General features: G+C 53.5%; 1 protein-coding gene across 1 annotated transcript in view; it reads right to left on the bottom strand.

Moving 5' to 3' along the window:
* The window catches only part of EVI5L (ecotropic viral integration site 5 like), a 67,321-nt gene extending 39,650 nt beyond the window's left edge, over nucleotides 1-27,671 (bottom strand). The window contains exons 1-7 of the mRNA XM_058821379.1: nucleotides 27,644-27,671; nucleotides 23,185-23,293; nucleotides 18,991-19,180; nucleotides 14,557-14,781; nucleotides 11,101-11,175; nucleotides 7,386-7,511; nucleotides 3,773-3,916 (exon numbers count right to left, since the gene is read on the bottom strand). Coding sequence (XP_058677362.1) covers nucleotides 3,773-3,916; nucleotides 7,386-7,511; nucleotides 11,101-11,175; nucleotides 14,557-14,781; nucleotides 18,991-19,180; nucleotides 23,185-23,285 — 861 coding nt within the window. The 5' untranslated portion in view covers nucleotides 23,286-23,293; nucleotides 27,644-27,671. The remainder of the gene's footprint in view (nucleotides 1-3,772; nucleotides 3,917-7,385; nucleotides 7,512-11,100; nucleotides 11,176-14,556; nucleotides 14,782-18,990; nucleotides 19,181-23,184; nucleotides 23,294-27,643) is intronic.
* Between the last annotated feature and the right edge of the window lie 269 nt (nucleotides 27,672-27,940).

The following is a 27,940-nucleotide window of genomic DNA, read 5'->3' as shown; positions in this document are numbered from 1 at the left end:
ACCTCGGGGCCACCACGGTCACCTCGGGGCCACCATGGTCACCACGGGGCCACCATGGCCACCCCATCCCTGCCACCACCACACCTGGTCAGCGTGGCCATCATGGACAGCACGGGGCCACCACGGTCACCTCAGGGCCACCATGGTCACCATGGGGCCACCACGGTCACCTTGGGGCCACCATGGTCACCTTGGGGCCACCACGGCCACCCCATCCCTGCCACCACCACACCTGGTCAGCGTGGCCATCATGGACAGCACGGGGCCACCACGGTCACCTCAGGGCCACCATGGTCACCTTGGGGCCACCACGGCCACCCCATCCCTGCCACCACCACACCTGGTCAGCGTGGCCACTGGGGACACCATGGGGCCACCATGGTCACCTCAGGGCCACCATGGTCACCTCGGGGCCACCACGGCCACCCCATCCCTGCCACCACCACACCTGGTCAGCGTGGCCATCAGGGCCACCACGGGGCCACCATGGTCATCAGGACCATCCCACCCCTGCCATCCATCACCCGTTCAGTCAGCGTGGCCACCACGGGGCCACCACGGGGCATTGGGGCCACCTCAGAGCCACCTTGGGTCATGCCAGATCACCACGGCCACCACAGGGTCACCATGGCCACCCCGAGGCCACCCTGGGTCATTGGGGCCACCCCACCCCTGCCACCACCACACCTGGTCAGCGTGGCCACCATGGACACCTCAGGGCCACCATGGACACCTCAGGGCCACCACGGTCACCTCGGGGCCACCATGGTCACCTCAGGGCCACCACGGTCACCTCGGGGCCACCATGGACACCTCAGGGCCACCACGGTCACCTCGGGGCCACCATGGACACCTCGGGGCCACCATGGTCACCTCGGGGCCACCCCACCCCTGCCACCACCACACCTGGTCAGCGTGGCCACCACGGACACCTCAGGGCCACCACGGACACCTCAGGGCCACCACGGTCACCTCAGGGCCACCACGGACACCTCGGGGCCACCATGGACACCTCAGGGCCACCACGGTCACCTCGGGGCCACCATGGACACCTCGGGGCCACCACGGACACCTCGGGGCCACCCCACCCCTGCCACCACCACACCTGGTCAGCGTGGCCACCACGGACACCTCAGGGCCACCACGGACACCTCAGGGCCACCACGGACACCTCAGGGCCACCATGGACACCTCAGGGCCACCACGGACACCTCGGGGCCACCATGGACACCTCGGGGCCACCATGGACACCTCAGGGCCACCATGGACACCTTGGGGCCACCACGGTCACCTCAGGGCCACCATGGTCACCTTGGGGCCACCATGGACACCTCGGGGCCACCATGGACACCTCAGGGCCACCATGGTCACCTTGGGGCCACCATGGACACCTCGGGGCCACCACGGTCACCTCAGGGCCACCATGGACACCTCGGGGCCACCACGGTCACCTCAGGGCCACCATGGAGACCTCGGGGCCACCCTGGGTCATGTCTGGGTCACCCAGAGCCCGTTTTTGGGGGATTTGATCCACCCCAAACCCATTTCTGAGGGATTTGGTCAAACCCAAACCCATTTTTCTGGACTTTGATCCACCCCAAACTCATTCTTGAGGGATTTGGTCAAACCAAACTCGTTTTTGAAGAATTTGATCCGTCCCAAACTCATTTTTGAGGGACTTCATCAAACCAAACCCATTTTTGAGTGATTTGATCAAACCCAAATCCATTTTTGAGGAGTTTGATCCACCCCAAACCCATTTTTGAGGAGTTTGGTCAAACCCAAACCCATTTTTGAAGAGTTTGATCCACCTCAAACCCATTCTTGAGGGACCTCATCAAACCAAATCCATTTTTGAGGGATTTGGTCAAACCCAAACCCATTTTTCTGGACTTTGATCTACCCCAAACCCAGATTTGAAGCATTTGATCCACCCCAAACCCATTTTTGAGTGATTTGATCAAACCCAAATCCATTTTTGAGGAGTTTGATCCACCCCAAACCCATTTTGGAAGGATTTGGTCAAACCCAAACCCGTTTTTGAGGGACTTGGTTCCACCCCAAAACCATTTCTGAGGGATTTGGTTCCACCTCCAATTTTTCAGTGATTTGATCAAACCCAAACTGATTTTTGAGGGATTTGGTCAAACTAAACCCACTTTTCTGGACTTTGATCCACCCCAAACCCATTTTTGAGGGATTTGATCAAACCCAAACCCATTCTTGAGGGACATCATCAAACCCAAACCCATTTTTGAAGGATTTGATCAAACCCAAACCCACTTTTCTGGACTTTGATCCACCCCAAACCCAATTTTTGAGGAGTTTGATCCACCTCAAACTCGTTCTTGAGGGACATCATCAAACCCAACCCGTTCTTGAGGGACTTGGTCAAACCCAAACCCACTTTTTAGCGATTTGCTCAAACCCAAACCCATTTTTCAGGGATTTGATCCACCCCAAACTCATTCTTGAGGGATTTGGTCAAACCCAAAATAATTTTTGAGTGATTTGATCAACCCAAACCCATTTTGGAAGGATTTGGTCAAACCCAAACCCATTTTTGAGGGGTTTGATGCACCCCAAACCCATTCTTGAGGGACATCATCAAACCCAACCCGTTCTTGAGGGACTCGGTCAAACCCAAACCCACTTTTGAACGATTTGGTCAAACCAAATCAAATTTTTCTGGACTTCAATCCCACCCAAACCCATTTTTTTGGGGGATTTTTTGCCCCGGGTCCCCAGTTTTGGGTCAGAAGGGGTGGATTTGGGGCCACCTCGTACATGAAGATGTCGCAGACGCGCGTGGCCACGGGCAGGGGGAAGGTGGTGAGGAAGAGCGTGAGGAACCAGCCCAGATCCTGAGGGGTTTGGTTCCACCCCAGATTCTGAGGGGTTTGGCCAAACCCAACCCATTTGTGAGGAGTTTGTTCCACCCCAAACTCGTTTTTGAGGGACTTCATCACACCAAACCCATTCTTGAGGGATTTACTCAAACCCAAACTTTGTTTTGAAGGATTTGTTCCACCCCAAACCCATTTTTGAAGAGTTTGATCCACCTCAAACTCGTTCTTGAGGAATTTGATCCACCCCAAACCCGTTTTTGAGGTATTTACTCAAACCCAAACCCAAACCCATTTTTGAGGGATTTGGTCAAACCCAAACCCATTTTTGAGGAGTTTGACCCACCCCAAACCCATTCTGGAGGGACATCACCAAACCAAATCCATTCTTGAGGGATTTACTCAAACCCCAAACCCATTTTTTTGGGGTTTTTTCCCCCCCAGGCCCAGTTTTGGGGTGGATTTGGGGCCACCTCGTACATGAAGATGTCGCAGACGCGCGTGGCCACGGGCAGGGGAAGGTGGTGAGGACCAGCGTGAGGAACCAGCCCAGATCCTGAGGGGTTTGGTTCCACCCCAGATTCTGAGGGGTTTGGCCAAACCCAACCCATTTTTGAAGAGTTTGATCCACCTCAAACTCGTTCTTGAGGAATTTGATCCACCCCAAACCCGTTTTTGAGGTATTTACTCAAACCCAAACCCAAACCCATTTTTGAAGGATTTGATCAACCCAAACCCATTTTGGAAGGATTTGGTCAAACCCAAACCCATTTTTGAGGAGTTTGACCCACCCCAAACCCATTTTTGAGGGACATCACCAAACCAAATCCATTCTTGAGGGATTTACTCAAACCCCAAACCCATTTTTTTGGGGTTTTTGCCCCCCAGGCCCAGTTTTGGGTCAGAAGGGGTGGATTTGGGGCTACCTCGTACATGAAGATGTCGAAGACGCGCGTGGCCACGGGCAGGGGGAAGGTGGTGAGGAAGAGCGTGAGGAACCAGGACGAGGCGTACATGGAGGTGAGGAAGCTCTGCGAGCGGAAATGCACGTTCAGCTCCGGCAGCTGCTCCTGCGGACCGACAGCAGCGGGGATTGGGGGAAAAACGGGGATTTGGGGGGATAAATGGGGATTTGGGGGTCAAGGAAAAAATGGGGGTTTGGGGGGAAAAATGGGGGTTTGGGGTCAAGGAAAAATGGGGGTTTGGGGTCAAGGAAAAATGGGGGTTTGGGGGGAAAATGGGATTTGGGGGGAAAAACAGGGATTTGGGGGGGAAAACGGGGATTTGGGGTCAAGGGAAAAATGGGGGTTTGGGGGGAAAAATGGGGGTTTGGGGTCAAGGAAAAATGGGGATTTGGGGTCAAGGAAAAATGGGGGTTTGGGGGGAAAATGGGATTTGGGGGGAAAAACAGGGATTTGGGGGGGAAAACGGGGATTTGGGGGGAAAATGGGGGTTTCGGGGAAAAACGGGGATTAGGGGTCAGGGAACAGCGGGGATTGGGGGGAAATGGGGATTTGGGGGGAAAACGGGGATTTGGGGGGAAAATGGGGATTTGGGGGGAAAATGGGGATTTGGGGTCAAGGAAAAAATGGGGATTTGGGGGGAAAAATGGGGATTTGGGGTCAAGGAAAAATGGGGGTTTGGGGGGAAAATGGGATTTGGGGGGAAAATGGGATTTGGGGGGAAAATGGGATTTGGGGTCAGAGAAAAACGGGGGTTTGGGGTCAGGGAACAGCGGGGATTGGGGGGAAAATGGGGATTTCGGGGAAAACGGGGATTTGGGGGGAAAACGGGGATTTGGGGGGAAATTGGGGATTTGGGGGGAAAATGGGGATTTGGGGGGAAAAATGGGGAATTTGGGGTCAGAGAAAATGGGGATTTGGGGGGAAAAACGGGGATTTGGGGTCAGGGAACAGCGGGGATTGGGGGGAAATGGGGATTGGGGGAAAAACGGGGATTTGGGGAAAAACAGGGTTTGGGGAGAAAAATGGGGATTTGGGGTCAGGGAACAGCAGGGTTTGGGGTCAGGGAAAAATGGGGGTTTGGGGTCAGAGAAAAACAGGGATTTTGGGGTCAGGGAACAGCGGGGATTGGGGGAAAAATGGGTATTTTGGGGGAAAAACGGGGATTTGGGGGGAAAAACGGGGATTTGGGGGGAAAAACGGGGATTTGGGGGGAAAATGGGGATTTGGGGTCAAGGAAAAATGGGTATTTGGGGGGAAAATGGGGTTTTGGGGGGAAAAACGGGGATTTGGGGGGAAAATGGGGATTAGGGGAGAAAAACGGGGATTTGGGGTCAGAGAAAAACAGGGTTTGGGGGGAAAAACGGGGTTTGGGGTCAGGGAACAGCGGGGTTTGGGGGGAAAAACGGGGATTTGGGGGAAAATGGGGATTTGGGGGGAAAATGGGGATTTGGGGGGAAAATGGGGATTTGGGGAGAAAAATGGGGATTTGGGGTCAGGGAACAGCGGGGTTCGGGGTCAGGGAAAAACGGGGATTTGGGGGAAAAACAGGGTTTGGGGGAAAAATGGGGATTTTGGGTCAGAGAAAAATGGGGATTTGGGGAGAAAAACGGGGTTTGGGGTCAGGGAACAGCGGGGTTTGGGGGGAAAATGGGGATTTGGGGGGGAAAATGGGGATTTTGGGGTTAGAGAACAACAGGGTTTGGGGGGAAAAACGGGGATTGGGGTCAGGGAACAGCGGGGTTCGGGGGGAAAAACGGGGATTTGGGGGAAAATGGGGATTTGGGGGGAAAAACGGGGATTTGGGGTCAGGGAACAGCGGGGTTCGGGGGAAAAATGGGGATTTTGGGTCAGAGAAAAATGGGGTTTTGGGGAAAAATGGGGTTTGGGGAGAAAAATGGGAATTTGGGGTCAGAGAAAAACGGAGGTTTGGGGTCAGACAAAAATGGGAATTTTGGGAAGGATTTGGTGAGAAAAATGGGAATTTGAGGTCAGAGAAAAATGGGGATTTGGGGAGAAAAACGGGGGTTGGTTTGGGGTCAGAGAACAACGGGGTTTGGGGGGAAAAATGGGGATTTGGGTTCAGACAAAAATGGGATTTTGGGGTCAGACAGCCATGGGGATTTGGGGAGAAAAACGGAGATTTGGGGTCAGAGATAAATGGGAATTGGGGGAGAAAAATGGGGGTTTGGGTGAAAAATACGGTTTGGGGGGAAAAATGGGGATTTGGGCTCAGACAAAAATGGAATTTTGGGGTCAGACAGCAATGGGGATTTGGGGAAAAAAGCAGGAGTTTGGAGTCAGAGAAAAATGGGAATTTGGGGAGAAAAACGGGGATTTGGGGTCAGACAGCAATGGGGATTTGGGGAGAAAAATGGGGAATTTGGGGAGAAAAATGGGGATTTGGGGTTGGAGAAAAACAGGAATTTGGGCTCAGATAAAAACGGGAATCGGAGAGAGAAACGGGGGTTTGGGGTGAGAGAAAAATGGGAATTGGAGAGAGAAACGGGGGTTTGGGGTGAGAGAAAAACAGGGATTTGGGGTCAGACAAAAATGGGGATTTGGGAAGAAAAACGGGGATTTGGGGTCAGAGAACAACAGGGTTTTGGGGTCAGAGGAAAATGGGAATTCATGGTTGGACAAAAATGGGAATTTGGGATCTGGACATGGGGACAAAAGTGGGAATTTGGGGTCTGTCCCTGTCCCCGTCCCTGTCCCCATCCCTGTCCCCTCTGTCCCCATCCCCATCCCTGTCCCCGTCCCCGTCCCCGTCCCCTTGCTGTCCCTGTTCCCATCCTGTCCCCTCTGTCCCCATCCCCATCCCTGTCCCTGTCCCATCCCCTCTGTCCCCGTCCTGTCCCCTTGCTGTCCCTGTTCCCATCCCCATCCCCTCTGTCCCCATCCCTGTCCCCTCTGTCCCTGTTCCCTCTGTCCCCATCCCTGTCCCTGTCCCCATCCCCGTCCCCTCTGTCCCCTTGCTGTCCCTGTCCCCTCTGTCCCCATCCCATCCCCTCTGTCCCCTTGCTGTCCCCATCCCTGTCCCCGTCCCTGTCCCCATCCCGGTCCCCTCTGTTCCCCGTCCCTGTCCCCCTCCCTGTCCCCTCTGTCCCCATCCCTGTCCCCATCCCTGTCCCCTCTGTCCCCATCCCTGTCCCCATCCCTGTCCCCTCTGTCCCCGTCCCTGTCCCCTCTGTCCCCGTCCCTGTCCCTGTCCCCCTCCCTGTCCCCTCTGTCCCCATCCCGGTCCCCTCTGTTCCCCGTCCCTGTCCCCCTCCCTGTCCCCTCTGTTCCCCATCCCTGTCCCCCTCGCTGTCCCCTCTGTCCCCATCCCTGTCCCCATCCCTGTCCCCTCTGTCCCCATCCCGTCCCCTCTGTCCCCGTCCCCACCCCTGTCCCCCTCGCTGTCCCCTCTGTCCCCGTCCCTGTCCCCCTCGCTGTCCCCTCTGTCCCCTCTGTCCCCATCCCGTCCCCTCTGTCCCCGTCCCCCTCGCTGTCCCCTCTGTCCCCATCCCGTCCCCTCTGTCCCTGTCCCCATCCGTGTCCCCGCTGTCCCCTCCCTGTCCCCCCGCTGTGGCACCTGCAGCAGGAACTCGAACTGGTAGATGCAGAGCCCCAGCTCGGCCATGCTGGGCTTGAAGAGCTCTCGCAGCCGGTACTCCTGCATCAGGCGCACGAACACGCTGAACGCCTCCTCCTCCGGCATCTGGGGGGAGAGTCCCAAAAACACCCGGGAATCCCCAGCAGAATCCCTGGAATTCCCAGAGAAATCCCCGAAATTCCCATCAAAACGCACAGAATTCCCAGCAGAACCCAACAATTCCCACCAAACGCTGAACGCCTCCTCCTCCGGCATCTGGGGGGACATTCCCAAAAACACCCGGGAATTCCCATCAGAATCCCTGGAATTCCCAGAAAAATCCCCGGAATTCCCAGCAAAAACCCCGGAATTCCCATAAAAACCTCAGAATTCCCACTAAACCCTGAACGCCTCCTCCTCCGGCATCTTTTGTGGGAAAAGCACGGGATTCCCCCAAAAAAATGGAAATTCCCAGAAACCCCCAGAAATTCCAAAAATACCCCCAGAAATTCCCAAAAAAACCCCCAGAATTCCCAAACAACCCCTAGAAATTCCCAAAACCCCCAGAATTCCCACAAAACCCCAGAAATTCCCAGGAAAAAAAAAACGAATTCCCAAAAAAACCCAGAAATTCCCAGGAAAACAAACAAACAAAAAAACCCCAGAATTCCCAGAAAAAAAACCAGAATTCCCAGGAAAAAACCCCAGAATTCCCAGAAAAAAAACAGAATTCCCACAAAAACCCCACAATTCCCAGGAAAAAAAACCCCAGAATTCCCACAAAACCCCAGAAATTCCCAGGAAAAAAACCCAGAAATTCCCAGGTAACCCCAGAAATTCCCAGGAAAAAAACCCAGAAATTCCCAGAAAAAAAAACCCCAGAATTCCCAGAAAGCCCAGAATTCCCAAAAAGCCTCACAATTCCCAGAACCCCGGAATTCCCCGAAAAAACCCGCCAGAATTCCCCCCAAAAAAACCCAGAATTCCCAAAAAAAAACCCCCAGAATTCCCACAAGACCCCAGAAATTCCAAGGAAAAAAATCCCAGAATTCCCAGAAAAAACCCAGAATTCCCAGAACCCCCAGAATCTGCAGAACCCTCAGAAATCCCAGAAAACTCCAGAATTCCCATAAAACCCCCAGAATTCCCAGAAAACCCCCAGACATTCCCAGGAAAAATCCCCAGAATTCCCAGAAAACCCCAGAATTCCCACAAGAACCCCGGAATTCCCCGAAAAAAACCCGCCAGAATTCCCAAAAAAAACCCCAGAATTCCCAGAAACCCCCAGAAATTCCCAGGGAAAAAACCCCAGAATTCCCAGAAAAACCCCAGAATTCCCACAAATCCCCCAGAATTCCCACAAAACCCCCAGAAATTCCCACAAAACCCCCAGAATGCCCAGAACCCTCCATGCCCAGAACCCCCCAGAATTCCCAAAAACCCCAGAAATTCCCAGGAAAAAAACCCAGAAATTCCCAGGTAACCCCGGAATTCCCAAAAACCCCAGAAATTCCCAGAAAAAAACCCCCCAGAATTCCCAGAAAACCCCCAGAAATTCCCAGGAAAAAAAAACACAGAAAACCCCAGAAATTCCAAGAAAAAAAGCCCCAGAATTCCCAAAACCCCGGAATTCCCAAAAACCCCCAGAATGCCCAGAACCCCCCAGAATGCCCAGAACCCCCAGGATGCCCAGGAACCCCCAGAATGCCCAGAACCCCCCAGAATGCCCAGAACCCCCCGTGCCCAGAACCCCCCGTGCCCAGAACCCCCCAGAATGCCCAGGAACCCCCAGAATGCCCAGAACCCCCAGAATGCCCAGAACCCCCCATGCCCAGAACCCCCAGAATGCCCAGGAACCCCCCAGAATGCCCAGAACCCCCCGTGCCCAGAACCCCCCATGCCCAGAACCCCCAGAATGCCCAGAACCCCCCAGAATGCCCAGAACCCCCAGAATGCCCAGAACCCCCCAGAATGCCCAGAACCCCCCATGCCCAGAACCCCCCAGAATGCCCAGAACCCCCAGAATGCCCAGAACCCCCAGAATGCCCAGAACCCCCCAGAATGCCCAGAACCCCCAGAATGCCCAGAACCCCCCGTGCCCAGAACCCCCCAGAATGCCCAGGAACCCCCAGAATGCCCAGAACCCCCCAGAATGCCCAGAACCCCCAGAATGCCCAGAACCCCCCATGCCCAGAACCCCCAGAATGCCCAGAACCCCCCATGCCCAGAACCCCCCAGAATGCCCAGAACCCCCAGAATGCCCAGAACCCCCCATGCCCAGAACCCCCCAGAATGCCCAGAACCCCCAGAATGCCCAGAACCCCCCAGAATGCCCAGAACCCCCAGAATGCCCAGAACCCCCCGTGCCCAGAACCCCCCAGAATGCCCAGAACCCCCAGAATGCCCAGAACCCCCCATGCCCAGAACCCCCAGAATGCCCAGGAACCCCCAGAATGCCCAGAACCCCCCAGAATGCCCAGAACCCCCCATGCCCAGAACCCCCAGAATGCCCAGAACCCCCCATGCCCAGAACCCCCCAGAATGCCCAGAACCCCCCATGCCCAGAACCCCCCAGAATGCCCAGAACCCCCAGAATGCCCAGAACCCCCCAGAATGCCCAGAACCCCCCAGAATGCCCAGAACCCCCAGAATGCCCAGAACCCCCCATGCCCAGAACCCCCAGAATGCCCAGAACCCCCCAGAATGCCCAGAACCCCCAGAATGCCCAGAACCCCCAGAATGCCCAGGAACCCCCAGAATGCCCAGAACCCCCCAGAATGCCCAGAACCCCCAGAATGCCCAGAACCCCCCAGAATGCCCAGAACCCCCAGAATGCCCAGAACCCCCAGGATGCCCAGGAACCCCCAGAATGCCCAGAACCCCCCAGAATGCCCAGAACCCCCCACGCCCAGAACCCCCCGTGCCCAGAACCCCCAGAATGCCCAGAACCCCCCAGAATGCCCAAAACCCCCCATGCCCAGAACCCCCCAGAATGCCCAGAACCCCCCGTGCCCAGAACCCCCAGAATGCCCAGGAACCCCCAGAATGCCCAGAACCCCCCAGAATGCCCAAAACCCCCCAGAATGCCCAGAACCCCCCGTGCCCAGAACCCCCAGAATGCCCAGAACCCCCAGAATGCCCAGAACCCCCCAGAATGCCCAGAAACCCCCATGCCCAGAACCCCCAGAATGCCCAGAACCCCCCAGAATGCCCAGAACCCCCAGAATGCCCAGAACCCCCCAGAATGCCCAGAACCCCCCATGCCCAGAACCCCCCATGCCCAGAACCCCCAGAATGCCCAGAACCCCCCATGCCAAGAACCCCCAGAATGCCCAGAACCCCCAGAATGCCCAGAACCCCCAGAATGCCCAGAACCCCCCATGCCCAGAACCCCCCAGAATGCCCAGAACCCCCCATGCCCAGAACCCCCCATGCCCAGAACCCCCAGAATGCCCAGAACCCCCCGTGCCCAGAACCCCCCGTGCCCAGAACCCCCAGAATGCCCAGGAACCCCCAGAATGCCCAGAACCCCCCATGCCCAGAACCCCCAGAATGCCCAGAACCCCCAGAATGCCCAGAACCCCCCAGAATGCCCAGAACCCCCAGAATGCCCAAAACCCCCCATGCCCAGAACCCCCCAGAATGCCCAGAACCCCCCATGCCCAGAACCCCCCAGAATGCCCAGAACCCCCCGTGCCCGCCCCGCCGTGCCCACCTGCATGAGCAGCAGGCCCACGATGAAGGCGCTGCCCTGGCAGTACCCGACCTCCCGATCCACCAGGGAGTAGGCCTGGAACGGGCACCCGTGTCACCTCTGCGCCACCCCCGTGTGTCACCTGTGCCACCCATGTCACCCCTGTGCCACCCCTGTGTCACCTCTGTGCCACCCCTGTGCCACCTGTGTCACCTGTGCCACCCCTGTGCCACCTGTGTCACCTGTGTGCCACCTGTGTGTCACTTGTGCCACCCCTGTGTCACCTGTGCCACCCCAGTGTCACCTCTGTGCCACCCCTGTGTCACCTGTGCCACCCCTGTGTCACCTCTGTGTGACCTGTGTGCCACCCCTGTGCCAGCTGTGTGTCACCTGTGCCACCCCTGTGTCACCTCTGTGTCACCTGTGTGCCACCCCTGTGCCAGCTGTGTGTCACCTGTGCCACCCCTGTGTCACCTCTGTGCCACCTGTGTGTCACTTGTGCCACCCCTGTGTCACCTGTGCCACCCCAGTGTCACCTCTGTGCCACCCCTGTGTCACCTGTGCCACCCCTGTGTCATCTCTGTGTCACCTGTGTGCCACCCCTGTGTCACCTGGGTGCCACCTGTGTGTCACCTGTGCCACCTGTGCCACCCCTGTGTCACCTCTGGGCCACCCCTGTGTGTCACCCGTGTGCCACCTGTGTGTCACCCCAGTGTCACCTGTGTGTCACCTCTGTGTCACCTGTGTGTCACCCGTGCCACCTCTGTGCCACCCCTGTGCCACCTGTGTGCCACCCCTGTGTCATCCCTGTGTCACCCACGTCACCAGTGTCACCTGTGTGTCACCTGTGTGTCACCTGTGCCACCCGTGCCACCCCTGTGTCATCCCTGTATCACCCGTGTCACCAGTGTCACCTGTGTGCCACCCCCGTGTCCCCAGTGTCACCTTCATGACGTTGAAGAGCACCTCGTGGCCCTGTCCATGTCCCAGTGCCACCCCAGATCCATGTCCCCACGTCCCCAAGCCCTGGCGGTGTCCCCAGGTGTCCCCGTGTCACCTTCATGACGTTGAAGAGCACCTCCTGCCCCAGTGCCACCCTGATCCATGTCCCCAGGTGTCCCCGTGTCCCCAGGTGTCCCCAGGTGTCCCCAGCGTCACCTTCATGACATTGAAGAGCACCTCCTGGCCCACCTGAGATCCCTGTCCCAGTGCCACCCCAGGTGTCCCCAGGTGTCCCCAGCTGTCCCCGTGTCCCCAGGTGTCCCCAGGTGTCCCCGTGTCACCTTCATGACGTTGAAGAGCACCTCCTGCCCCAGTGCCACCCTGATCCATGTCCCCAGGTGTCCCCAGGTGTCCCCAGGTGTCCCCAGGTGTCCCCGTGTCACCTTCATGAGTTGAAGAGCACTTCCTGTCCCTGTCCCACCCCAGATCCATGTCCCCGTGTCCCGAGGTGTCCCCGTGTCCCCAGGTGTCCCCAGGTGTCCCCAGGTGTCCCCGTGTCACCTTCATGACGTTGAAGAGCACCTCCTGGCCCTGTCCCACCCCGGATCCATGTCCCCAGGTGTCCCCGTGTCCCCAGGTGTCCCCAGGTGTCCCCAGCGTCACCTTCATGACATTGAAGAGCACCTCCTGGCCCACCTGAGATCCCTGTCCCAGTGCCACCCCAGGTGTCCCCAGGTGTCCCCAGCTGTCCCCGTGTCCCCAGGTGTCCCCAGTGTCACCGTCATGACGTTGAAGAGCACCTCCTGTCCCAGGCTGTCCCTGTCCCACTCCAGATCCATGTCCCCGTGTCCCCAGGTGTCCCCAGGTGTCCCCAGGTGTCCCAGTGTCACCTTCATGACGTTGAAGAGCACCTCCTGTCCCTGTCCCACCCCAGATCCATGTCCCCAGGTGTCCCCAGGTGTCCCCAGGTGTCCCCAGTGTCACCTTCATGATGTTGAAGAGCACCTCCTGGCCCAGGCTGTCCCTGGCCCTGTCCCACCCCGGATCCATGTCCCCAGGTGTCCCCAGGTGTCCCCGTGTCCCCAGGTGTCCCCGTGTCACCTTCATGACGTTGAAGAGCACCTCCTGGCCCTGTCCCACCCCGGATCCATGTCCCCAGGTGTCCCCAGGTGTCCCCAGGTGTCCCCAGGTGTCCCCGTGTCACCTTCATGACGTTGAAGAGCACCTCCTGGCCCTGTCCCACCCCAGATCCATGTCCCCAGGTGTCCCCAGCTGTCCCCGTGTCCCCAGGTGTCCCCAGTGTCACCGTCATGACATTGAAGAGCACCTCCTGGCCCAGGCTGTCCCTGTCCCACTCCAGATCCATGTCCCCAGGTGTCCCCAGGTGTCCCCAGGTGTCCCCGTGTCATCTTCATGATGTTGAAGAGCACCTCCTGTCCCAGTGCCACCCTGATCCATGTCCCCAGGTGTCCCCAGGTGTCCCCAGGTGTCCCCAGGTGTCCCCAGTGTCACCTTCATGATGTTGAAGAGCACCTCCTGGCCCAGGCTGTCCCTGTCCCTGTCCCACCCCGGATCCATGTCCCCAGGTGTCCCCAGGTGTCCCCAGGTGTCCCCAGGTGTCCCCAGTGTCACCTTCATGACGTTGAAGAGCACCTCCTGGCCCACCTGAGATCCCTGTCCCAGTGCCACCCCAGGTGTCCTGTCCCATCCCGGATCCATGTCCCCAGGTGTCCCCAGGTGTCCCCGTGTCACCTTCATGACGTTGAAGAGCACCTCCTGGCCCTGTCCCACCCCAGATCCATGTCCCCAGGTGTCCCCAGGTGTCCCCAGGTGTCCCCAGGTGTCCCCAGATGTCCCCGTGTCCCCAGGTGTCCCCAGGTGTCCCCGTGTCACCTTCATGACGTTGAAGAGCACCTCCTGGCCCTGTCCCACCCCAGATCCATGTCCCCAGGTGTCCCCAGGTGTCCCCAGGTGTCCCCGTGTCACCTTCATGACATTGAAGAGCACCTCCTGTCCCTGTCCCACCCCAGATCCATGTCCCCAGGTGTCCCCAGGTGTCCCCAGTGTCACCTTCATGACGTTGAAGAGCACCTCCTGTCCCTGTCCCACCCCGGATCCATGTCCCCAGGTGTCCCCAGGTGTCCCCAGTGTCACCTTCATGACGTTGAAGAGCACCTCCTGTCCCTGTCCCACCCCAGATCCATGTCCCCAGGTGTCCCCGTGTCCCCAGGTGTCCCCAGGTGTCCCCGTGTCACCTTCATGACGTTGAAGAGCACCTCCTGTCCCTGTCCCACCCCAGATCCATGTCCCCAGGTGTCCCCAGGTGTCCCCAGTGTCACCTTCATGACGTTGAAGAGCACCTCCTGGCCCTGTCCCACCCCAGATCCATGTCCCCAGGTGTCCCCAGGTGTCCCCAGGTGTCCCCGTGTCACCTTCATGACGTTGAAGAGCACCTCCTGGCCCTGTCCCACCCCAGATCCATGTCCCCAGGTGTCCCCAGGTGTCCCCAGGTGTCCCCAGGTGTCCCCGTGTCACCTTCATGACGTTGAAGAGCACCTCCTGGCCCAGGCTGTCCTGCCCCCTGAAGAACTCGTGCTCGGGGTAGGTGCGGGCGATGTCGCGGCGGATGAGGCGCTCGCAGGGGGAGCTCATGCGGAGCAGCTCCGAGTACTGAGCCTTGAGCGGCAGCGACGCCGCGCTGCACAGCAGCTGCCACACGATGGCGCGGAAGTGCTGCGGGATCCCCTTGCGGATCAGCTCCTGAGGGAGAGAAACCCGACATGTCACCCCAAAAACCTAAATGTGACCCCAAAGTCATCCATTGTCCCCAAACTCATCCCATTGACCCCAGATCTGCTGCTCAGGGCACAGCAGCTGCCACACGATGGCGCGGAAGTGCTGCGGGATCCCCTTCCGGATCAGCTCCTGAGGGAGAGAAACCCGACATGTGACCCTAAATGTGATATCAAACCCTAAATGTGATCCTAAATGTGATATCAAACCCTAAATGTGACCCTAAATGTGATATCACACCCTACATGTGACCCTAAATGTGATATCACACCCCAAATGTGACCCTAAATGTGATATCACACCCTAAATGTGACCCTAAATGTGATATCACACCCCAAATGTGACCCTAAATGTGATATCACACCCTAAATGTGACCCTAAATGTGATATCACACCCTAAATGTGATATCACACCCCAAATGTGACCCTAAATGTGATATCACACCCCAAATGTGACCCTAAATGTGATATCACACCCCAAATGTGACCCTAAATGTGATATCACACCCTAAATGTGACCCCAAACTCATCCCATTGACCCCAGATCTGCTGCTCAGGGCACAGCAGCTGCCACACGATGGCGCGGAAGTGGTGCAGGATCCCCTTCAGGATCAGCTCCTAAATGGGACACAAAACCCCAAATGTGACCCCAAAAACCTAAACATGATCCTAAATGTGACACCAAATCCTAAACATGATCCTAAATGTGACACCAAACCCTAAACATGATCCTAAATGGGACATCAAACCCTAAACATGATCCTAAATGTGACACCAAACCCTAAACATGATCCTAAATGGGACATCAAACCCTAAACATGATCCTAAATGGGACACCAAACCCTAAACATGATCCTAAATGTGACATCAAACCCTAAACATGATCCTAAATGTGACACCAAACCCTAAACATGATCCTAAATGTGACACCAAACCCTAAACATGATCCTAAATGGGACACCAAACCCTAAACATGATCCTAAATGTGACACCAAACACTAAACATGATCCTAAATGTGACACCAAACACTAAACATGATCCTAAATGGGACACCAAACCCTAAACATGATCCTAAATGTGACACCAAACACTAAACATGATCCTAAATGTGACACCAAACCCTAAACATGATCCTAAATGGGACACCAAACACTAAACATGATCCTAAATGGGACACCAAACCCTAAACATGATCCTAAATGGGACACCAAACACTAAACATGATCCTAAATGTGACACCAAACACTAAACATGATCCTAAATGGGACACCAAACACTAAACATGATCCTAAATGGGACACCAAACCCCCTGTCCCTGCTCAGGGCACAGCAGCTGCCACACGATGGTGAGGAAATGGTGCGGGATCCCCTTCCGGATCAGCTCCTGAGGGAGAGAAACCCTAAATGTGACCCTAAATGTGATATCACACCCTAAATGTGACCCTAAATGTGATATCACACCCTAAATGTGACCCTAAATGTGATATCACACCCCAAATGTGACCCTAAATGTGATATCAAACCCTAAATGTGACCCGAAATGTGATATCAAACCCCAAATGTGATCCTAAATGTGATACCAAACCCTAAATGTGATCCTAAATGTGATACCAAACCCTAAATGTGATCCTAAATGTGATAGCAAACCCTAAATGGGATCCTAAATGTGATATCAAACCCTAAATGTGACCCTAAATGTGATATCAAACCCTAAATGTGACCCTAAATGTGATATCAAACCCTAAATGTGACCCTAAATGCGACCCTAAATGTGATATAAAACCTTAAATGTGATCCTAAATGTGATACCAAACCCTAAATGGGACCCTAAATGTGATACCAAACCCTAAATGGGACCCTAAATGTGATATCACACCCTACATGTGACCCTAAATGTGATATCAAACCCTAAATGTGACCCTAAATGTGATATCACACCCCAAATGTGATCCTAAATGTGATACCAAACCCTAAATGGGACCCTAAATGTGATATCAAACCCTAAATGTGACCCTAAATGTGATATCACACCCTAGATGTGACCCTAAATGTGATATCAAACCCTAAATGTGACCCTAAATGCGACCCTAAATGTGATATAAAACCCTAAATGTGACCCTAAATGTGATATCACACCCTACATGTGACCCTAAATGTGATATCAAACCCTAAATGTGACCCTAAATGTGATATCAAACCCCAAATATGATCCTAAATGTGACACCAAACCCTAAATCTGACCCTAAATGTGACCCCAAAGTCACCCCATTGACCCCAAACATGATCTGAGTCTCAGTGTCCCCAAAGCCATTGTCCCCACATCTGCTGCCTCACACGATGGCCCAGAAGAGGTGCGGGGTCCCCTTCCGGATCAGCTCCTGGGGACAGTGGGGACAATGGGGACAGTGGGGACAATGGGGACAGTGGGGACAGTGGGGACAGTGGGGACAGTGGGGACAATGGGGACAATGGGGACACTGGGGACAGTGGGGACAGTGGGGACAATGAGGTCAGTGGGGTCAGTGGGGTCAGTGGGGACACTGGGGACAATGGGGACAGTGGGGACAGTGGGACACTGGGGACAGTGGGGACAATGAGGTCAGTGGCGACAGTGGGGACAATGGGGACAATGGGGACAGTGGGGACAGTGGGGTAAGTGGGGACAATGGGGACAGTGGGGACAATGGGGTAAGTGGGGACACTGGGGACAGTGGGGACAGTGGGGACAATGGGACAATGGGACAGTGGGGACAATGGGGACAGTGGGGACAATGGGGACAGTGGGGACAGTGGGGACAGTGGGGTCAGTGGGGTCAGTGGGGACAGTGGGGACAGTGGGACACTGGGGACAATGGGGACAGTGGGGACAGTGGGGACAGTGGGACACTGGGGACAGTGGGGTCAGTGGGGACAATGGGGACAGTGGGGACAGTGGGGACAGTGGGGTCAGTGGGGACAATGGGGACAGTGGGGACAGTGGGGACAGTGGGGACAGTGGGGTCAGGGTGACCCCAAACGTGGTCAGAACATGGGGTGGTCAAAGCAGGATCCAAGCTGTGTCCTCCTGCTGGAGAAACCCATCCCAAAACTGAACAAATTGGGCAAATCCATCCCAAAACTGAACAAACTGAGCAAACCCATCCCAAAACTGAACAAATTGGAGAAACCCATCCCAAAATGGAAAAAATTGGGCAATTCCACCCCAAAATGGAACAAATTGGAGAAATCCATCCCAAAACTGAACAAATTGGAGAAACCCATCCCAAAATGGAACAAACTGAGCAAACCCATCCCAAAACTGAACAAATTGGAGAAACCCATCCCAAAACTAAACAAATTGGAGAAACCCATCCCAAAACTAAACAAATTGGAGAAACCCATCCCAAAACTGAACAAATTGGGCAAATCCATCCCAAAACTGAACAAACTGAGCAAACCCATCCCAAAACTGAACAAATTGGAGAAACCCATCCCAAAACTAAACAAATTGGAGAAACCCATCCCAAAACTAAACAAATTGGGCAAATCCATCCCAAAACTGAACAAATTGGGCAAATCCATCCCAAAACTGAACAAATTGGGCAAATCCATCCCAAAACTGAACAAACTGAGCAAACCCATCCCAAAACTGAACAAACTGGACAATTCCATACCAAAATGGAACAAATTGGAGAAACCCATCCCAAAACTGAACAAATTGGAGAAACCCATCCCAAAACTGAACAAATTGGGCAATTCCACCCCAAAATCGAACAAACTGAGCAAACCCATCCTAAAACCCAACATATTGGACAAATCTATTCCAAAACTCATCCCACTGGACAAACCCACCCCAAAACCCAACAAATTGGACAAACCCACCCCAAAACCCAACAAATTGGACAAACCCACCCCAACACCCAACAAATTGGACAAACCCACCCCAAAACCCCAACAAACTGGACAAATCTATTCCAAAACTCATCCCAGTGGACAAATCCACCGCAAAACCCAATAAACTGGACAAACTCACCCCAAAACCCAACAAAGTGGACAAACCCACCCCGAAATCCAAGGAATGGGACAAACTCACCTCAAAATCCAAGGAATTGGACAATTCCGCCCCAAAACTCCTCGCGTTGGACGAACCCACCCCAAAACGCCCAAGAACCGGCGGATTCCAGCCCAACCCCCACCTTGAGCAGCTTCTCCTTCTTCTTCCTCCACTCGTCCCACTCGTTGACGATGCGGCCCCAGAGGATCCAGGTGTCCTCCTCCAGGTGGCTCAGGTTGGACGAGGCCGACGAGCTGGAGACCAGCGAGGAGCCGCTGCTGCGCCGCGAGCCGTTCACCGAGCGCAGCGACTTGGAGTCGGCCTCCAGCAGCCTGGGGAGGGAGAAACCGGGCAGAAATCACCCAAAATGGGCACAAAATGGGCACAGAATGGGCACAGAGCAGGTGGGAGTGACACAAAACTGACCTGGAGAGAGGGACCCAAAACTGACCCAAAACTGACTCAGAACTGACCCAAAATGCGCCCAGAGGAGGTGGGAGTGACCCAAACCTGACCTGGAGAGAGGGACCCAAAACTGGGCACAAACTGGGCACAAAATGGCACAGAATGGGCACAAAATGGGCACAGAGCAGGTGGCAGGGACACAAAACTGACCTGGAGAGAGGGGCCCAAAACAGAACCAAAACTGATCCAAAAATGGCCCAAAAGTGACCCAGAACTGACCCAAAATGTGCCCAGAGGAGGTGGGAGTGACCCAAACCTGACCTGGAGAGAGGGACCCAAAACTCACCCAAAATGGGCACAAAATGGGCACAGAATGGGCACAGAATGGGCACAGAGGAGGTGGGAGTGACACAAAACTGACCTGGAGAGAGGGACAAAAAACTGACCCAAAAATGACCCAGAACTGACCCAAAATGTGCCCAGAGGAGGTGGGAGTGACCCAAACCTGACCTGGAGAGAGTTGCCCAAAACTGGGCACAGAATGGGCACAAAATGGCACAGAATGGGCACAGAGCAGGTGGCAGGGACACAAAACTGACCTGGAGAGAGGGACCCAAAACAGAACCAAAACTGACCCAAAAATGGCCCAAAAGTGACCCAGAACTGACCCAAAATGTGCCCAGAGGAGGTGGGAGTGACCCAAACCTGACCTGGAGAGAGGGACCCAAAACTCACCCAAAATGGGCACAAAATGGGCACAGAATGGGCACAGAGGAGGTGGGAGGGACACAAACTGGGCACAGAATGGGCACAAAATGGGCACAGAGCAGGTGGGAGGGACACAGAATGGGCACAGAGCAGCTGGCAGGGGCACAAGGAGCGAGGAGCCGCTGCTGCGCCCAGAGCCGTTCACCGAGCGCAGCGACTTCGAGTCGGCCTCCAGCAGCCTGGGGAGGGAGAAACCGGGCAGAAATCACCCAAAATGGGCACAAAATGGGCACAGAATGGGCACAGAGCAGGTGGCAGGGACACAAAACTGACCTGGAGAGAGGGGCCCAAAACAGAACCAAAACTGACCCAAAAATGGCCCAAAAGTGACCCAGAACTGACCCAAAATGTGCCCAGAGGAGGTGGGAGTGACCCAAACCTGACCTGGAGAGAGGGACCCAAAACTCACCCAAAATGGGCACAAAATGGGCACAGAATGGGCACAGAATGGGCACAGAGGAGGTGGGAGTGACACAAAACTGACCTGGAGAGAGGGACAAAAAACTGACCCAAAAATGACCCAGAACTGACCCAAAATGTGCCCAGAGGAGGTGGGAGTGACCCAAACCTGACCTGGAGAGAGTTGCCCAAAACTGGGCACAGAATGGGCACAAAATGGCACAGAATGGGCACAGAGCAGGTGGGAGTGACACAAAACTGACCTGGAGAGAGGGGCCCAAAACAGAACCAAAACTGACCCAAAAATGACCCAAAAGTGACCCAGAACTGACCCAAAATGTGCCCAGAGGAGGTGGGAGTGACCCAAACCTGACCTGGAGAGAGGGACCCAAAACTCACCCAAAATGGGCACAAAATGGGCACAGAGCAGGTGGGAGGGACACAAAACTGACCAACAGATGATCTAAAATGTGCCCAGAGAGGGTGGAATTGGCCCAAACCCGACGTGGAGAGAGTGACCCAAAATGTGCCCAAAATGTGCCCAAAATGTGCCCAGGCAGGTGGGAGTGACCCAAAATGTGCCCAAAATGTGCCCAAAATGACCCAAAATGTGCCCAGGGCAGGTGGGAGTGACCCAAAATGTGCCCAAAATGTGCCCCAGGGCAGGTGGGAGTGACCCAAAATGTGCCCAAAATGTGCCCAAAATGACCCAAAATGTGCCCAGGGCAGGTGGGAGTGACCCAAAATGTGCCCAAAATGTGCCCAAAATGTGCCCAAAATGACCCAAAATGATCCAAAATGTGCCCAGGGCAGGTGGGAGTGACCCAAAATGTTTCCAAAGGAGATGGGAGTGACCCAAAAATGGAGATATTCCACTCAAAAATGGAGATATTCCAGCCAAAAATGGAAATATTCCCCCTATAAATAGAAATATTCCACCCAAAAAGGGAGATATTCCACCCAAAAATGGAAATATTCCACCCAAAAATGGAAATATTCCACTCAAAAATGGAAATATTCCACACAAAAATGGAAATATTCACCCCAATAATGGAAATATTCCACTCAAAAATGGAAATAATAACCCCAAAACCACTCCAAAAATGGAAATATTACCTAAAAACCACTCCAAAAATGGAAATATTACCCCGAAACCACTCCAAAAATGGAAATATGACCCCAAAACCACTCCAAAAATGGAAATATTACCCCAAAACCACTCCAAAAATGGAAATATTGTCCCCAAACCACTCCAAAAATGGAAATATTATCTAAATACCACTCCAAAAATGGAAATATTACCCCAAAACCACTCCAAAAATGGAAATATTGTCCCCAAAACCACTCCAAAAATGGAAATATTATCTAAATACCACTCCAAAAATGGAAATATTACCTAAAACCACTCAAAAAATGGAAATATTACCCCAAAACCTTTCAAAAAATGGAAATATTACCCCAAAACCAATGCAAAAATGGAAATATTTTTCTCCAAAACCACTCCAAAAATGGAAATATTGTCCCCAAACCACTCCAAAAATGGAGATATTACCTAAAAACCACTCCAAAAATGGAAATATTGTCCCCAAAACTGCTCCAAAAATGGAAATATTGTCCCCAAACCACTCCAGAAATGGAAATATCACCTAAAAACCACTCCAGAAATGGAAATATTACCTAAAAACCACTTAAAAAATGGAAAAATTGTCCACAAAATCACTCCAAAAATGGAAATATTACCCCAAAACCACTCCAAAAATGGAAATATTATCTAAATACCACTCCAAAAATGGAAATATTGTCCCCAAACCACTCCAAAAATGGAGATATTGTCCCTAAAACCAATCCAAAAATGGAAATATTGTCCACAAAACCACTCCAAAAATGGAAATATTTTTTCCCAAAACCACTCCAAAAATGGAAATATTGTCCCCAAAACCACTCCAAAAATGGAGATATTGTCCCCAAACCACTCCAAAAATGGAAATATTGTCCCCAAACCACTCCAAAAATGGAAATATTATCTAAATACCACTCCAAAAATGGAAATATTGTCCCCAAAACCGCTCCAAAAATGGAAATATTGTCCCCAAACCACTCCAGAAATGGAAATATCACCTAAAAACCACTCCAGAAATGGAAATATTGTCCCCAAACCACTCCAGAAATGGAAATATTACCTAAAAACCACTTAAAAAATGGAAATATTGTCCACAAAATCACTCAAAAAATGGAAATATTACCCCAAAACCACTCCAAAAATGGAAATATTGTCCCCAAACCACTCCAAAAATGGAGATATTGTCCCTAAAACCAATCCAAAAATGGAAATATTGTCCACAAAACCACTCCAAAAATGGAAATATTTTTCCCCAAAACCACTCCAAAAATGGAAATATTGTCCACAAAACCACTCCAAAAATGGAAATATTACCCCAAAACCACTCCAAAAATGGAAATATTGTCCACAAAACCCCTCCAAAAATGGAAATATTTTTCCCCAAAACCACTCCAAAAATCAAAATATTACCTAAAAACCACTCCAAAAATAGAAAGATTCCCTCTAAAACCACTCTAAAAATGGAAATATTGTCCCCAAACCACTCCAAAACCGGAAATATTCCGCCCGAAATGACCCCAAACTGAAATATTTCCCCAAAGGCCCCAACAGAGGAGTTTTTTCTTCCCCAGAACCGACCCTCCCCAGCGGATCCCAGCGCGCTCTCCCAGAAAAGCGAAATGGGGAACTCTCGCTGTCCCTCACCGGTTCTGCTCCTCCAGCTTGGCCAGCAGCTCCCGCTCGTCCGGGCTCAGCGCCGGCGGCTCCGCCCGCGGGGACCCCGCCCCGCCCTCGGGGCGCGCCATGGCCCTACCTGCAATAACGCACCGTCAGCCAATAACGCACCGTCAGGGACTGACGCACGGGCAGGGAATAACGCACGGTCAGGGAATAACGCACCGTCAGGGAGTACCGCACCGTCAGGGAATAACGCACCGTCAGGGAGTAACGCACCGTCAGGGAATAATGCACGGTCAGGGAATAACGCACGGGCAGGGAATAACGCACCGTCAGGGAGTAACGCACGGGCAGGGAATGACGCACGGTCAGGGAGTAACGCACGGGCAGGGAATAACACAAGGTCAGGGAATAACGCACAGTCAGGGAATAACGCACGGGCAGGGAATGACGCACGGTCAGGGAATGACGCACGGGCAGGGAATAACGCACGGGCAGGGAATGACGCACGGTCAGGGAATGACGCACGGTCAGCGAGTAACGCACGGTCAGCGAGTAACGCACGGGCAGGGAATGACGCACGGTCAGGGAATGACGCACGGTCAGCGAGTAACGCACGGTCAGCGAGTAACGCACGGTCAGGGAATAACGCACGGTCAGGGAATGACGCACGGTCAGGGAATAACGCACGGTCAGGGAATGACGCACGGTTAGCGAGTAACGCACGGTCAGGGAATAACGCACGGTCAGGCAATAACGCACGGTCAGCGAATAACGCACAGTCAGTGAATAACACACCATCAGGGAATAACGCACAGTCAGCAAATAACGCACGGTCAGCGAATAACGCACGGTCAGGGAATAATGCACGGTCAGGGAATGACGCACGGGCAGGGAATAACGCACCGTCAGGGAGTAACGCACTGTCAGAGAGTAACGCACGGGCAGGGAATGACGCACGGTCAGGGAATAACGCACAGTCAGGGACAAAAGGCACAGTCAGGGAATAACACACAGTCAGGGAATAACGCACAGTCAGCAAATAACGCACGGTCAGCGAATAACGCACAGTCAGGGAATAACACACGGTCAGCGAATAACGCACAGTCAGGGAATAATGCACAGTCAGCGAATAACGCACAGTCAGGGAATAACGCACCGTCAGGGAATAACGCACAGTCAGGGACAAAAGGCACAGTCAGGGAATAACACACAGTCAGGGAATAACGCACAGTCAGGGACAAAAGGCACAGTTTGGGATCAAAATTCACATTGGGTATCCGAAATTCACATTTTGGTACCAAAATTCACATTTAGGAACAAAATTCACATTTTGGTACAAAAATTCACATTTTGGTATCAGAAATTCCCATTTTGGTACCAAAATTCACATTTAGGAACAGAAATTCACATTTTGGTACCAAAATTCACATTTAGGCATTTCACATTTAGGTATCAGAAATTCACATTGTGGCACTGGAAATTCACATTTTGGTACAAAATTCCCATTTTGGTATCAGAAATTCCCATTCAGTATCAGAAATTCAGATTTCGGAAGCAAAAATTCCAATTTTGGCTGCAAAAATTCCCATTGCAGCCTTCAGAAAATTCCCATTTCGGTGCCAAAAATTCCCATTTTGGCATCAAAAATTGACATTTCAGAGCAAAACTTCCTACTGTGGCACCGAAAATTCCAATTTTGGTATCAGAAATTCCAATTTTGGTATCACAAATTCCCATTTTGGTGTCAGAAATTCCCATTCAGTATCAGAAATTCCCATTTTGGTATCAGAAATTCCGATTTCGGAAGCAAAAATTCAAATTTCAGCAGCAAAAATTCACGTTCAGTATCAGAAATTCAAATTTCAGCAGCAAAAATTCACATTTCAGCAGGAAAATCCAACATTATTTCACATTTCAGCCCAAAATCACCTCAAAATTCAAATTTCAGCACAAAAATCCAACATTATTTCACATTTCAGCCCCAAAATCACCTCAAAAATTCACATTTCAGCAGGAAAATCCAACATTATTTCACATTTCAGCCCCAAAATCCCCCATTTCATCCCAAAATTTGATTTTTTTTTTGCCCCCAAAATTTGATTTTTTTTTGCCCCAAAATCCCCCATTTCATTCCCAAAATTTGATTTTTCTGCCCCCAAAATTTGATTTTTTTTTCCCCAAAATCCCCCAATTCAACCCCAAATTGGACTTTTTGGCCTCCAATTCCCCCATTGCAACCCCAAAACCCCCAAAAACCCCAAACCCCTAAAAAAACCCTTAAAAAAAACCATAAAGGGGAGTTTGACCCCAAAAAATCCAAAAAAAACCCCCCAAAAAACCCCAAAAATGGGGGGTCAGAGCAAGACCCCCCCCAAAATGGGATGACCCCAAATCCCCCAACAGAGGGGGATCAATCCAAACCCCCTAAAATGGGGGTGACCCAAAACCCCTAAAATGGAGTGACCCTAAAAACCCCACAAAGGGGGGTCAGGCCAAAAAACCCCAAAAATGGGGTGACCCCAAACCCCATAAAATGGGGGTGACCTCTCAAAAATGGGGTGACCCCAAACCCTCAAAATGGGGGTGACCTCTCAAAAATGGGGTGACCCCAAATTCCCTCAAATGAGTGATCCCAAACCCCCTAAAATGGGGGTGACCTCTCAAAAATGGGGTGACCCCAAACCCTCAAAATGGGGGTGACCCCAAACCTCCTAAAATGGGGGTGACCCCTTAAAAATGGGGTGACCCCAAACCCCCTAAAATGGGGGTGACCCCTTAAAATGGGGTGACCCCAAACCCCCTAAAATGGGGGTGACCCCTTAAAATGGGGTGAGCCCAAACCCCCTAAAATGGGGGTGACCCCAAACCCCCTAAATGGGGGTGACCCCTTAAAAATGGGGTGAGCCCAAACCCCCTAAAAGGGGGGTGACCCCTTAAAAATGGGGTGACCCAAACCCCCTAAAATGAGTGACCCCTTAAAAATGGGGTGAGCCCAAACCCCCTAAAATGGGGGTGACCCCAAACCCCCTAAAAGGGGGGTGACCCCTTAAAAATGGGGTGACCCCAAACCCCCTAAAAGGGGGGTGACCCCTTAAAAATGGGGTGACCCAAACCCCCTAAAAATGGGGTGACCCCAAACTCCCTAAAATGGGGGTGACCCCTTAAAAATGGGGTGAGCCCAAACCCCCTAAAATGGGGGTGAGCCCAAACCCCCTAAATGGGGGTGACCCCTTAAAAATGGGGTGAGCCCAAACCCCCTATAATGGGGGTGACCCCAAACCCCCTAAATGGGGGTGACCCCCTAAAAATGGGGTGACCCAAACCCCCTAAAATGGGGGTGACCCCCTAAAAATGGGGTGACCCAAACCCCCTAAAATGGGGGTGACCCCTTAAAAATGGGGTGACCCAAACCCCCTAAAATGAGTGACCCCTTAAAAATGGGGTGACCCCAAACCCCCTAAAATGGGGGTGACCCCTTAAAAATGGGGTGACCCCAAACCTCCTAAAATGAGTGACCCCAAACCCCCTAAAATGGGGGGGGTCATTCAAAAACCCCTCCAAAATCGGGTAACCCCAAAAATAGGGGGGTCAGGCCAAAATATCTCAAAAAATGGGGGTGATCTCCGACCCCCCCAAAAATGGGATGACCCCAAACCCCCTCACAAAGAGGGGTGACCCCAAAACCCCTAAAATGGGGGTGACTCCAATCCCCCTAAAATGAGGTGACCCCAAGCCCCCTCAAAAATGGGGGGACCCCAATTCCTCCCTAAAAATGGGGGGACCCCAAACCTCCTCACAAAACGGGGTGACCTTTAATCCCCTAAAAAATGGGGTGACCCCAACACCCCAAAAATGGGGGTGACCCCAAAACCCCTCACAAAGGGGGGGACCTCAAATCCCCCCAAATTGGTGTGACCCCAAAGCCCCTCACAAAGAGGGGTCACCCCAAATCCCCTAAAATGGGGGGACCCCAAACCTCCCCACAAAGGGGGGGATCATTCAAAAACCCCTCAAGAATGGGGTGATCCCAAACCCCCTAAAACGGAGGTGACCCCAAACCCTCAAAACTGGGGTGCCCTCAAACCCCCCCTTAAAACGGAGTCAATCCAAATCCTCTCAAAGGGGGGTGACCCCAAAACCCCAAAACTGGGAGCGACCCCAACGCCCCCCCCAAAAAATGGGGTGACACCAAAACCCCTCAAAGGGGGGTCACCCCAAAACCCCTCAAAGGGGGGTGACCCCAAACCCCCTCACAAAGGGGGGTGATCCCAAACCCCTCACAAAGAGGGGCGATCCCAAACCCCCCTCAGAGCTGTTCCCCCCCTCACACAAAAAAGGCGGGAACCCCCTCACCCCATTGGGGGGTCGCCTCCATTTTCCCCTCAGGGGGGCGATGCCCCGCCCCCCACCGCCCTCATCCCTGAGGGGGGAACCCTCCATTGTTCAATGACAGCTCCCGCACGGCCCCCCCGGCTCCTCGTACCTGCGGTCCGTGGCCATGGCGACCCCCGGCCGCCCTCCCGGGGGGGCTCCGCGCCGCTCCCCCCTCACCGGGAGCCCCGCGCCCGCCGCCATCGCGGAGCCGCCGCCGCCGCCCCGGCCGGCACTCACTGACAGGGGGCAAGCAGCGCGTCCAATCAGCGCTCGAGTTCCGCGTCTGGGACCGCCCACCTGCAGCGTCTTCGCCAATCACGATAAGGAGCTGCAATGACAAGCCCCGCCTGCCGCTCCTCTAACCAATGGAATTACGCATTTGTGTTGATGGGCAGGGCGGTTATCC

Source organism: Ammospiza caudacuta, chromosome 29 (assembly GCF_027887145.1).
Source record: "Ammospiza caudacuta isolate bAmmCau1 chromosome 29, bAmmCau1.pri, whole genome shotgun sequence".
In the NCBI taxonomy this organism is placed as follows: Eukaryota; Metazoa; Chordata; class Aves; order Passeriformes; family Passerellidae; genus Ammospiza; species Ammospiza caudacuta.
The sequence above is the reverse complement of the archived record's forward strand: the minus strand, read 5'-3'. Positions and strand labels throughout refer to the sequence as shown.